The sequence below is a fragment of the Triturus cristatus genome, chromosome 2_2 (genome assembly GCF_964204655.1).
Source record: "Triturus cristatus chromosome 2_2, aTriCri1.1, whole genome shotgun sequence".
Classification (NCBI taxonomy): Eukaryota; Metazoa; Chordata; class Amphibia; order Caudata; family Salamandridae; genus Triturus; species Triturus cristatus.
In genome coordinates, this window is record NC_140582.1 from 997466835 (window position 1) to 997478911 (window position 12077).

At 47.8% G+C, this 12077-nt stretch overlaps 1 protein-coding gene across 2 annotated transcripts in view; it reads left to right on the top strand.

Moving 5' to 3' along the window:
• Window positions 1–12077, top strand: part of ZBTB49 (zinc finger and BTB domain containing 49) — a 174205-nt gene that overhangs the window by 58262 nt on the left and 103866 nt on the right. For both annotated transcript variants that reach the window (XM_085642425.1, XM_085642426.1), the window contains exon 5: window positions 11406–11479. In XM_085642425.1, coding sequence (XP_085498551.1) covers window positions 11406–11479 — 74 coding nt within the window. The remainder of the gene's footprint in view (window positions 1–11405; window positions 11480–12077) is intronic.

Here is a 12077-nt window from a genome sequence, read left to right on the forward strand (position 1 = left end):
AATCCACGAGGTGCATCATAGCTGAGGTCGACGCTGCATTTGGGATAAATAATAGGGAAAAAAAAATAATAATAATAATAATTTGAACAGGTAGTTATAAGATACAAGAGGCAAGTCTATGAGGTGATTGTAAAGAGTTTGCTAGATGAGGTATTTTACCATTAAGAAAGTTTTGGTCTCCTTAAAGTGTGCCAAGGACGGGAGTCTTCTCATGGAGGGTGGAAGAGAGTTCCAGATTCTTGGAGCGGCTCCAGAGAAGGCTCGATTGTAGGTTTTTTACTTCCGGAAGTCTGCTGGCTGCAACAGCAGGTTTTTGGCAGATCGGGAATTTCTGGCCTGTCCGGTTATCACGAGTTTTTGAGCAAGAAATGTCGATGAGTTCGTGTACAGAGCTTTGTGAGTTATGCAAGCCAGTTTAAATTGTATTCTGGCCTCCAGGGGAAGCCAGTTCAGAGCTTTGAGGTGGGGAGAGATGTGGTCAAATTTTTTTGAGCCCGTTATGAGTCAGGCAGCAGTGTTGAGGCAGGCTTTCAGTGGGGCCAGAGAGTTCTTGGGTAACCCTGCGAGAGTAGAGCATCCATATTCAAGTCTGGAGATGACAAGGGCCTGGGTAGCCATTTTAAGGTTGGACCTATCGAGGAAGGGTTTTAGGTTTCTTAGGTAGCTCAGGTGGAATCTAGCCGTTTTGGCCATCGCGTTTATATGGCTGTGCATCTTCAAGCTGCCGTCAAGGGTTATTCCCAGGGATTTTGCCGAGTTAACAATGGTAGGAGGGCCGTTTAGTGCTGCGATTGTCTTGATCCATTCCTGGATGTCTGGATTTGGTTTGGGTGGGGAGATCAGAAGGAATTCAGTTTTGTTTGCGTTGAGTGTAAGCTGGTTGGCAGTGAGCCAGTGGACTGTTAGCTTCAGTGCCTTGTTTAGGGAGAGCATGTCCTGAGGGGAAGAGATTTATATGTAGACCTGTGTGTCGTCGGCGTACATAAGGTAGGAGATGTTGGTGGCACGAAGCACCTCGGTGAGAGGTTCAAGGTAGAGGTTGAAAAGGGTAGGGCAGAGGGTTGATCCTTGGGGGACTCCCACAGAGACTGGAGAGGGGGCGGATAGATCGCCATTGATGAGGACTCTTTGTGAGCGGTTTTGGAGGAAGGATCTAAACCATTCAAGGACGGTGCCCTCCAACCCCATCCTGAATTTGAGGCGTTTAAGGAGAATTTCGTGGTTCACCGTATCAAAGGCGGACGAAAGGTCTAGAAGGATTAGGAGACAGGTTTTGCCTAGATCTAGGGCTTGGAGAGCGTCATCAACAATGTGGAGGAGGGTGGTTTCTGTGCTGTGTCCTGGTCTGAAGCCTGATTGAAAGTCATCTAGCAGGTGAAAGTTGTTGATGTGAAGGCTTAGCTGCTGATGCACACATTTTTCCAGAACTTTGGCAAGGAGTGGGATGTTGGAAATGGGTCTTTAGTTCTCGGCGGAGGCAGGGTCCAGCGTAGGTTTCTTTAGGATGGGGACAACTTGACCCGCTTTGAGCGAGTCAGGAATTGAGCCCTGTAGGAGGGAGGCGTTGATTATTGAGGTCCAGGAAGGGATGATAGCCTTGGAGGAGGCAGCTAGGCAGTTAGAGGGGAGAGGATCGTTATAGTGATTGTTCGGTTTTAGGGAGGCAAGAGTTTACGAGATAGATTGATCGTCATATAGATTAAAGTTGGACCAGTGTGCTAGGTTTTTGGGTGAGGTTTGTGTGGACAACATGGAGAGAAGAGGTGGAGCTGGCTGATTTTGATTTTGGTGGTGGGTTGCAGATTTAAGCTCATTTCTTAGGGCCGAGATTTTGTCACAGAAGAAGGAAGAGAATTCCTCACTTGATATTAAGAGTTTTGGTGTTTCTTTGGCAGTTTTCATTAGTTTGTTGGATTGGTGTTTGACCAAGTAGAACAGCTTGCGAGGCCGATTTTTCGCATTTTCCAGTTCAGTTCTAAAGAATTCTTTTTTTGTGTTGAGTATTTTCTTGTTGTAGACATTTCTGGCCTGGCGAAGGAGATTTAGATGTGCTGCAGATGGGTGTTTTTTCCAGATTCGTTCAGACTGTCGCAGGGATCTCCTCTCCTTGTTGAGGGATCCACTGAACCAGGGGTTTCTGTCTTTGATCTGTGTTCTTTTTAGTTTTAGTGGTGCCAGGTCTTCTAGGATGTCGGATATGGTAGAGGAGTAGTGGTCCGCCAGGTTTGTGACCGCTGTGCACTGTGGAGGGGGGGGAGGTCAGACTCACAAATGGCTGCCAATTTCTTGTGGTCGAGGTTCTTGGTGTCCCTGACCCATCGTTTGGGAATCACAGGTTGGGGGGCCCATGATTTGCGAGTGCTGGGCAGGAGGAAGGTGATGGCGTGGTGGTCAGACCAATCACAAGGATCAATGGAGATAAGTTTGACCACTGATTTCTTTGCAATGATCCAGTCGAGGGTGGCACCTTTCGCGTGAGTGGGGAGGGAGCAGGCTTGGGTAAGGGCTAGATCGGCCAAGAGGTCTCTGATTGCATTAACCTGAGGATCTTTAGGATCGTTCCAATGCAAGTTAAAGTCACCAAGAAAAATGTCGTTAGAGCTTGGGGACACCTTAGCAGTGAGGATTTCCATGAGGAGGTCCATAAAGTTGTCATTTTTGCCGGGGGGGGGGTGGTAAAAAATGTGCAGTTTGCACAGCTGTGAGGTGTTGTTGGAGATGGCGAGTGCGAGGTATTCGCAAGAGTCTGTGGGGTTCACCGGCAGTTCTGTAACAAGGAGGTTGGAGTGGTAGATACAGGCAATGCCACCCCCCTTTCAAGGTCAAGGTAGGGTGATGAGGAATCCTTGAGCCAAGATTCGGTCAGGATCGCAAGGTCCGATTTATGTTTCATGATGAGGTCGACGACATCGGATGCATGCTTTACAGCTGACCGGCAGTTTATTAGGAGGCCGGCTAGGGAGGGGTAGGAGTGGGTGTCGACAGTAGAGGCAGAGGTGGGAACTTTAGCTAGGTTGCTGTTTACCACCCCTCGGGCGCGGCGGGTAGCAGCTCTGTTAGGGTTGGTTGCAACCGTGCAGATAGGGTGTTCTCCTTCTGGGTCTAAAGGGCAAGGGGCTAAGAAGGCAGAGTCGTAGCTACGTAGGAGGTCAACTACTTCCTCCTCCGTGAGTTCTGAGGGATTGATCATGCCAGGGGAGGGTTTGTAGGTGTAGAGGAGAGCAAGAATTTCCTCCTCAGAGAGGAGGCAGGGTTGCTTGCGAGGGCGTAGGTGTCTTTGGGATAGAGGTAGAGGGGGAAGGAGGGGCTTCATGAAGGGGATGTGAGTCTCGGCCTGTGAGAGCCATATTTTGGAGAAGGAGAGTTCAGTGATGTGAAGGAGGTGCTTTAGGTCGAGAATCGATTTGTGGATGCTCAGTGTTAACTCTGAGGATCTGCGGTGGAGAATATCAATATTGTAAAGAGAGGAGAGTTCTGGTAGGCCTGAGGCCCGTTGCCGGGGCGTGGTTCTGAAGGAATGTTCAGGTAACCTAGCGGTGTGATCAGGCGGGCTGAGGGCTGATGGCAGGTGAGCTATAGGGAGAGACTGAGTCGCTCTGACGGTATGTTCAGGTAGCCTCAAGGTGGGTTTAGGTGGGCTGAGGGCTGGAGGCCGGTATGCTATTGGGATAGAGTGAATGGGGTTAGGTTGATCCGTGTCCCTATGTGAGCATAATAATAGAGCACAATTCTGCGCCCAACCAAAGGTTACAATCACCCAGCATTATTACTGAGGAATGTTTTACCAAATTTGTTATAGGGTCTGCCAAACAGTTAGCAAAACCTAAATGAGGTCCATTGGGAACAGTCTCCGTCTCCGAGAGAATACCTACTTTGATTTGTTTTAGATCGACACCCTGGTCATAGAGAATAGCTAGGCCACCTCCAGCCCTACCACCACTAGGGAAATACATCATTTTATAGCCTGACTGGACAGTATAAAACACAGAGGATTCATTTGTCCAGTACTCTTGATATAATTAACACCTTAAACTGTTAAAATGTCTTATTCTTTTGTCCATCTTATTCATCAGCATGAAGGAAATTGATTCAACCACTATGCCATTGTTAGAAATATGGTTTCTGGTTGTTAGACTATGTACCATGTACCCAAGCAGGAACCCCCACTCTGGTCAGTGTTAGATAGATATGCACTAAAAGATAACCTGTGCTCACCCACTGGTAGCTTGGCACAGAACAGGCAGGCTTATCTAAAGAGTAAGTGTAAAGTATTTGTACAACACACACACAGTAACACAATGAAAACACCACAAAAATACTCCACACAGGGTTAGAAAAAGAGATTATATTTTTATGAGTAAAACAAGACAAAAACGAAAAAAATCCAATTAGAAGGACCGTAGTTATGATTTTTTTTAAAGACTAAAAAGAGTTTTAGCGCTTAGTAGCAGTAAGCGCCCATGGGGGTTTTCTGGTCACGCTAGACTGGGGCAAGGTCAACAGTTCAGGCCGACCGGGATGGAGCACAAGCCGAGGTCAAGAGCCACATAGGCCATCACAACAGAGTACCTTGATCCTTGTCACAAGCAGCGAGACGAGGGGTGCAGACAAGCGGGCCCTCAGTCGAGGTGATGTGTCGATTTTCTTCACGCAGCGGAGGCAATTCGTTGGTTCCGTTGAGTAAAGCACCGATTCAGGGTGTGGCAGTTCCGAAGAAGATGTGCTCGGTTAATCCACTTTGGAGGGCGAAGCATCGATCCCCACATAGTGTCAACAATGCATTAGTTCAAAAGCAGTGGTTCCAGACGTGATTCGGTGGTTCCAAGTTCAATGGAGATGCGTCGATTTCTCTGGTGCTATTATCTGGGTCCACTTCCAGTGAACCAGGCACAGTAGCAGATGTAGAGACTGTGAGTCTGAAGCAAAAGGAGGCCAGCCAACAAGCCCTTGGAGATCACTTCAAGTTCAATGTAAAGTCCAACACTCCTCAACAGGATCAGAGAGCAGCAGGGCAGCACAACAAAAAATAAGCCTTATAGGTCAGCAGTCCAGCAGTGTCAGTCCTTGATGCAGCACAACAGTTCATTTGATAGAATCCAGATGTAGGTCCAGAAGTGTCTGATTTGGTGGGGTCAGAGACCCAGTAAGTCTACCCAGTTGTGCCTTTGAAGTGTGAGTGACTTCAAAGAAGGGTCTTTGAAGTGCACAATGGTCCTTTCTTCCCAGCCCTGGCTATAGCTAGTTATAGGGGGTAATCAGCCCTTTGTGTGGGGACAGGACCCTGCCTATTCAGCTGTGTCTGTCTCTCCCTACCTTCCTGCCCAGAAAGAGCCATCAGAATGCAGATTAGAACTACCACCTGGGTCGAGTGGCGCGAGGGTAGGTTGACAGCCCATTCTGGCAACAACCTCCAAGACACCAGAATCTTGGTGTCCAGGTGGCGCCACGGATAGGAGCAGGGTACTACACCAGAATAGGTTCCCCTAGGCATATGGCGAGATCGTTCCCATATAACAGGTGGTAGGTAACAGTTGTGCTTACCGCATTGTGTAGATTATTGACAGCTCAAATAGGTCCTGAGGAATTGCCACGGATCACTAGGACCACCGGGCAAGAAACATGTCGACCAGTACAGATGAGCTTAGCCAAGCTGAATCATAACATCAGCTAGCTGCCACTCTGTTTTCTTTTTATTCAGGTGGAGAGCCACCCTTAATAAAACTAGATTTTTGGACTCTCCAACTTGTTTTAACTCACTTACCTGCACTCACATCTACACCACTAGGTCCCTCTCACACACACTGCATCATACGGCCAGGAACTAAAGATCTCCGCCAAAGAGCCCCTTTTAGGGTGCCCGTCGGGCATTGCAGCGCCGGCCCGACGAGGAGCAGGTCCATATGATGAAGCATGACACCTAGCTTGCTGGGTGTGTGAGGACCCTAGTTCCGAATAGAGGTATTCCTCTTTCTTACGGTCTCTTCTTTGCATCCACAAACCCCCCCCATCTTACTGAGGAACTGCAACCTCAAGTCATCGCCACGTGGCGGAAGGACTGCGTCGGACAAAATGCTTTGGCTGTCACCAACTCTGTGTACCTCCAGTCATAGGCTCTTTATGATTGAATATCGTGGTGCGGACGCCATCATGTCACCTCCGGCAGTGGGGAATGTGATGTGGTAGTGTTAGAAGGCGACCTCAGAGGAGCCCGGCGGGGGCCCTGACTATCCTGAGACCAACCCTCGAGGTATCGTAGCCGGGCACTGGCGGGAGACTCCTCAGGGGAGGAATCTCGTATCTAGGATCGTACACTCGGCACCACACGACAAAGAGACACCACACCGGGAGTTCTTAAGAACAAATCTTTATCAGATCGGAGTTTGTAGGATCTTTATGATCAGCAAGGCAAATATATACAAGTGGAGCGCGGGCTCACAGAGTCTTGGAGGGGGTAGGAGGTAGCGGGACAGTCTTTGGGGATATGGATCAAATGCAGGGGCGTACCCGGCTCACAGCTCACAATCCTCGAGCTGGGGGATACGCTTGTCGTCGGGGTCCGGCAGGACCAAGAGAGTCTGTGGGAGCCGCGAGTCACTCAGCAGGGCTCAAGCACAAGTCGGAGGTCTTACGATCTTTTCGGGGAGCCGCGAGTCACTCAGCAGGGCTCAAGCACAGGTTCGGAGGTCTTACGATCTTCAGGGAGCCGCGAGTCACTCAGCAGGGCTCAAGCACAAGTTCGGAGGTCTTACGATCTTCAGGGAGCCGCGAGTCACTCAGCAGGGCTCAGGTGTTTCCAAAGGCGAATCTGCCGGACAGTCCCAGAGCACCCCTTGTTATAGGACGACTCCTCTTTGATGTCCGGAGTCTCTGCAGGCAGGGGTCTTGTCACCTGGGGGTCGCTTGTCGGGGTTTCCTGCCATTGTCTTTTGATCCTTTCAAGGCCGGGTCGGGAGCAGTCCCAGGCACCCAGCAGGCGTGGAGCCAGCCCTCGGGGAGGCCGGCGGGCGGATCGAAACCCACCTTCCCAGGGGACCTCAGAGGTGCGATGGAAACTGCTCCTCCTTCTCTCATCCCAATGGGAGCGCTATGTCCCCCAGCCGGAGTGGCGCCTCTAGGCCAGGGTCGTGCTGGGGGTCGGGCGGCCATCATTGTGCATGAAGTGGGCACGTGGGCCCGGTGTGGCCGAAAGGAGGAAGGCCACAGATGGAGAAGTCCGGGTCGGGTGTGTGTGTGTTCTGGTGGGAAGGATCGGCTAGGCCGTGGGCTCGGGGGCTGCGTGAGGTGCATGGGTCAGGTTATGTGGTGCGGGGACAGGGATGGCTATGCTATGAGGCCGGGTCTAACAGGTAGGTCCCTAGGCCCTCATACATAAATAATAACCACACGGACACACCCAGATAGCGAGTGGAAATGGCGTCTAGCATGTGCGCCCGGCCCTTTTTATTGGCAAGGTCACATGTCCTATGACGCTTGTGCTGGATGGGTGTGGTGTGGGTGTAAACCAGCCCTGAGGGAGTGGCTGTGGCATGCTGACAACTAGACCTGTGATCAGGAGAGCAGTATAGGGAAGACCTGGGACATGTAGCGTTGTCGTGCCCCCCTCCCCCTGTAAGCATAAGCGGAGTGGGCTAGCTTGGCGTATACCAGGCCAGCGTAGGGGGTGAACAATGACCTCTGGGCGTTGTTCCGTCCTTGCCTGGACAAGGAAGTTAGTAATGGGTGTGTCTCTTTTGTAGTGTCGACGCCACCCGGAGTGCAATCAATAATGTTGCAGCCTGTGACTCAAGTCCCACAACATGAGCAACAGGGACGTAAGAGGGAATCACTGAGCCTACATTCATGCATACTTACACACTTGAATGATCATAGACATCTGTGTGAATTGGAATGTGTAATGCCTCTGTTGCGATGCCGGCTTTTTTGTTGTTTTTCAGAAGGGGGCTCCCCCTTCTTTTCCCTTTTTTGTGGCCCTTGGGACCCCTTCCCCAGGGCCTGACCCCTATTTAAAAAAAAAAAAGAGAAGGGGCACCCCCTCCCGAGGCCAATATCTGCCCTGGGGACCCCATCCCTCTGCGTGCGTGCGTGTGTGTGTGTGTGTGTGTGTGTGTGTGTGTGTGTGTGTGTGTATGTAAAATGGGGGGGCTGCGTGGCTCCCCTCCTGAGGCCTCTATTAGCCCCGGGGACCCCATCCCCTGGGGCTCTGCCTTTTTTTTTTTAAATAAATTTTTTTATTGCGGAAGGGGGGCCGCATGGCCCCTCTCCCGGGCCACTTCTGGCCCTAGGGACCCTATCCCCCAGGGCCTGGCTGCTCCGTGGGGGGAGCCCCAATGCACCCACGGTCCCGCCGGATCCCCGCCTCCTGCGGGAGCCGGCATTGCTTTTCCACAAGGGGAACTGCTCACATGCAGCTCCCCTTGTGGAAAAGCAATCTGCTTTGCTTCATTGAAGTGAGAGCAGGTTTCCCTGCTCTCGCTTCAATGAGCAAAGCAGCGTTTGCAATGACTGGGCGGGAGCCGCACAGCTATTTTCTTTTTCTTTCTTACAATGCCCCCAGGACCTGGCCCATCAGGGGGCCTCATTAAAATGAAGTGTGGGAGCCCGCACTTCATCTTTTTTTTATTTCGGCGGATTCGCGACCCCAGCGTGAATTCCGCTGATTTTTGTTTCTTTTTTAAAAAAAATGCTTTTGTTTGGCCCTGGGGTCCTTTTGAGACCCCTGAACAGGCCTAGGGGGTCAGGATGTTTCTACCCAGCCCCCTTTTCTTGTTTTTTTATCTTTGTTTTAATGTTTTCTTGTGACTCGGTTCTACCGAGTCACAAGATGGCTGCCAACACTTCCTGGTTTGGAGTGTTGGCAGCCAATCACAGTGTAGCTCTTGCACTGGAGGGTTCGCGTACCCACCGCTGCCCTAAATATCTAATCTTTTTCAAATTTCTCAGCAACTACTGAACAGATTTACACCATTTAAAACAAGCATTTGCAATGCAAATAGGTCTCGCATTTGAGAGTTAGAGCTATTGACATTGTAAATGGCAATGTTTTTTACCTACACGTTTTATTTTTGGAGTGAATGTATGTAGTGTGCAAAATCCCTTGGAAAGGTCCTGCACTTCGTAATAAATATATTGAAAAATATGCAAAGTGTGGATTGTGTCAACAATTGCTTTGCACGTCCCTCATGGGTGAAGTGTCGCCACACATGCACACCTTGGTGCTTTGCTAAATCGAAACTCATTAATAAAAGTAGTGCTTACAGACTAACCAACGCGATACGGTTCGGAGCATGTGAATCCGATCCTGGCTTCTTTCATTTTCTAGACTATTTGACTCACTCTCCTGCGTCTTGGTTATCCCCCAAACACTGGGAGGCAATGAAGTTTGCCAAGGGGGCGGGGGCAGGGGGGCTTCAGGGGTACATGAAAATGTATTCATTGCCTAGTTGTCAAAGGTCGTCCGGTGCTATTAGTTAAGTGTGCAGATTTCATTAAGATATTAAGAGTACTCGCATCTATGAGAAAATCGACATTAACTAATTAAACAAAATGCGTGTCAGTTTTCACAGTGTTTTAAACAGTACTGTTTGCCTAGTTTTATTGCATTCATTTTTGTATTTACTCTTTTACACAGCATCCAAAGTAGGTTACCTAACCCCAAAGCCCCAAGTTTTTAAATGACCCATAGAAGGGAGTGTGTCCAAATGTAATTTTGGTAGTGCCATGGAATGATCAGCCAATGAGCAGGTATTTAACTACACATTCAAAACGTACGGTATTGTGGCTTTTTGTTTGTACACAACCATTTCTCTGAATGTGTTTATTAACACAGAGCTTCATCTACCAGATAGTGCTCACAGAGTGGCGACTAAAGCACAGAACAAAATTTATTCATTTATCCTGAGTGTGAAGGCACTCGGTTGGCTTAGGTCCCGCCTGGAGAGGCTAGGGATCCCAGCGCTTCTGCGTACTGTGCCGTGCTCCTCTGCACCAGCAGGGCACAGCTCAGAATCTGCCGCTTCTGCTAAGAATAGGTGAGGGGGATGAGGTTGGGGCATGCGGGAGTTGCCGGCAGATTTCCAGGTTATTGAAAGTGATGAATTAGAGGTGCGTGAGCCAATATATTAATTAACAGGTAGAGCCAGCCGAAGACGAGCCAAGCGTATACGAGCCAGTGGGCGAGACGTGAAAATGATCAGCATGTTAATCATACAGTAAACATGATGTAAATGTGCGATAATGTCTCTTCAGAATTCAAAAAAGTTCATTTCTTTAGCGCGTCACCTCAGTACACAAGATTATAGTACTGAATTGAGAGGAAGTTATTAAAAGTGCTCGTTTTAAGCATGAGTTAAAACACTGGCGCTCCTCCCGCCCGACAACAATGCCATTTGTGAACTAAGAGGCGTCAGTTGCCATGCATACTCCAAATGTTGCCTAGAGTCTTATTATATTTAGAGTAACATTAAAATCTAGTTAAATGCAAGAAGTTTTTGTACAGCACGCATCTTGAACTCGCATAGTTCAAGGTGGCAATAATAAAGATGAAAACGGAAGTGCCGGCAGGCAAGAAAACACAAACGGGAGGGGGGGCGGGGGAGGGTGAGAAGTCACAGACTGAGGGAGGGGACGGTGGGGAGACAGGGAAGAAAATAGTGTTAGGAGGCCAATAGCCGTGGAAGGATACAAATGATGAATGAGGAGGGACTAACAAGCCTCAAACCAATCGGAAGGCAGCATTTAAGACAAAAGCCAGTGGGCAGAGAGTGGGCGGAGCTTCCACACTACAGTATATACTGCATGCCTCGCAAAGCGCTAGTTGAGACCTAAAAAGGGCTCTTTCTGAACCAAGACCTACCTTTTTGCCAAATTTGGTGTAATTCCGTTCAGTTCGGGCTGTAGCTTTGTCTAAAGTTTCCTATGGAAAATAACCTGGGGAAAACGTGCTTTGGGCCCCCCTTTTTATCTCAGCCCCTGCTTGACGAATCACCCCGAAACTTTCAAGACAGGAGCTCATCGGAGCTGATCACAAGTTTTAAAATTTTTTATAAAGATTCGTCAACCGGGGCTAAGTTATTGGGAAAACAAAAAACGCTTTTCCTATGGAAACTAGGTCCTAACCATATATATATATATATATATATATATATATATATATATATATATATATATATATATATATATATATAATTATATTGAACTCGGTGAGATCATATGGTTGGGTGAATTGTTTCCATCAAGACGAGCATGACTTTTATATATGTTTCTATTGCATTAAAGTAATTCTTTTGTAGTCGGACTCACAATTTTCATGTTGAACATTATTCATATTGCCAAACTTAGACTTTTCTTATGTTTTCATGAATACTTTGTTTGAATAATAATAATAAAATATTTGCTTTTTGTTTCAGGCTGGTAATCTTCAAACACATTTACGCCGTCATTCCGGTGATAAGCCATACATCTGTGAAGTCTGTGGGAAACGGTTGGTATTGTAAAGCATACAGATATCTTACTAGTAGTACACAGTCAGAAGTTTGTACAGTTGACCCTCAAAAATAATCCAAGATTGAGACCATGAATTACCACTTTCTTTGTAAAGTTCACTGTGAGGTGGATCACTCCTGTGCTGTTGCATGAAATGTTTTATATGCTCAACATGAGCATCCCCAGACTTATCATAGAAAATGGGCCAAGTAGTGATGTCTGAATTTTACTTTTCTACTATTCACTATGGTGTATCCTTTTAAATAATGTATTCACGTTTATAATTTTACTATAGTTGATAGTCCTGTGTGTAGGAGAATGTATATTCTTCATGGGGTGTTCTAATACTGCTGTATAACAGTCATCACAAAAGATGCTCTAACGTTCATGAGGATCTTACTATGAAGTTTATTGACAAACGTCCTGTAAAAGGTGTTTTATAACTACCATTTACTGCTAGTTAGTGGTCCAAAAATAACCATAGCTTTTACTTGCATTGTAATCTAAGTCTTGGGTGTGATCTTTGTATATTTCCAATTATGATTACATAAATACTTTCTGTTCAGCACATCACAAACATTAACGTAACTTTTTAG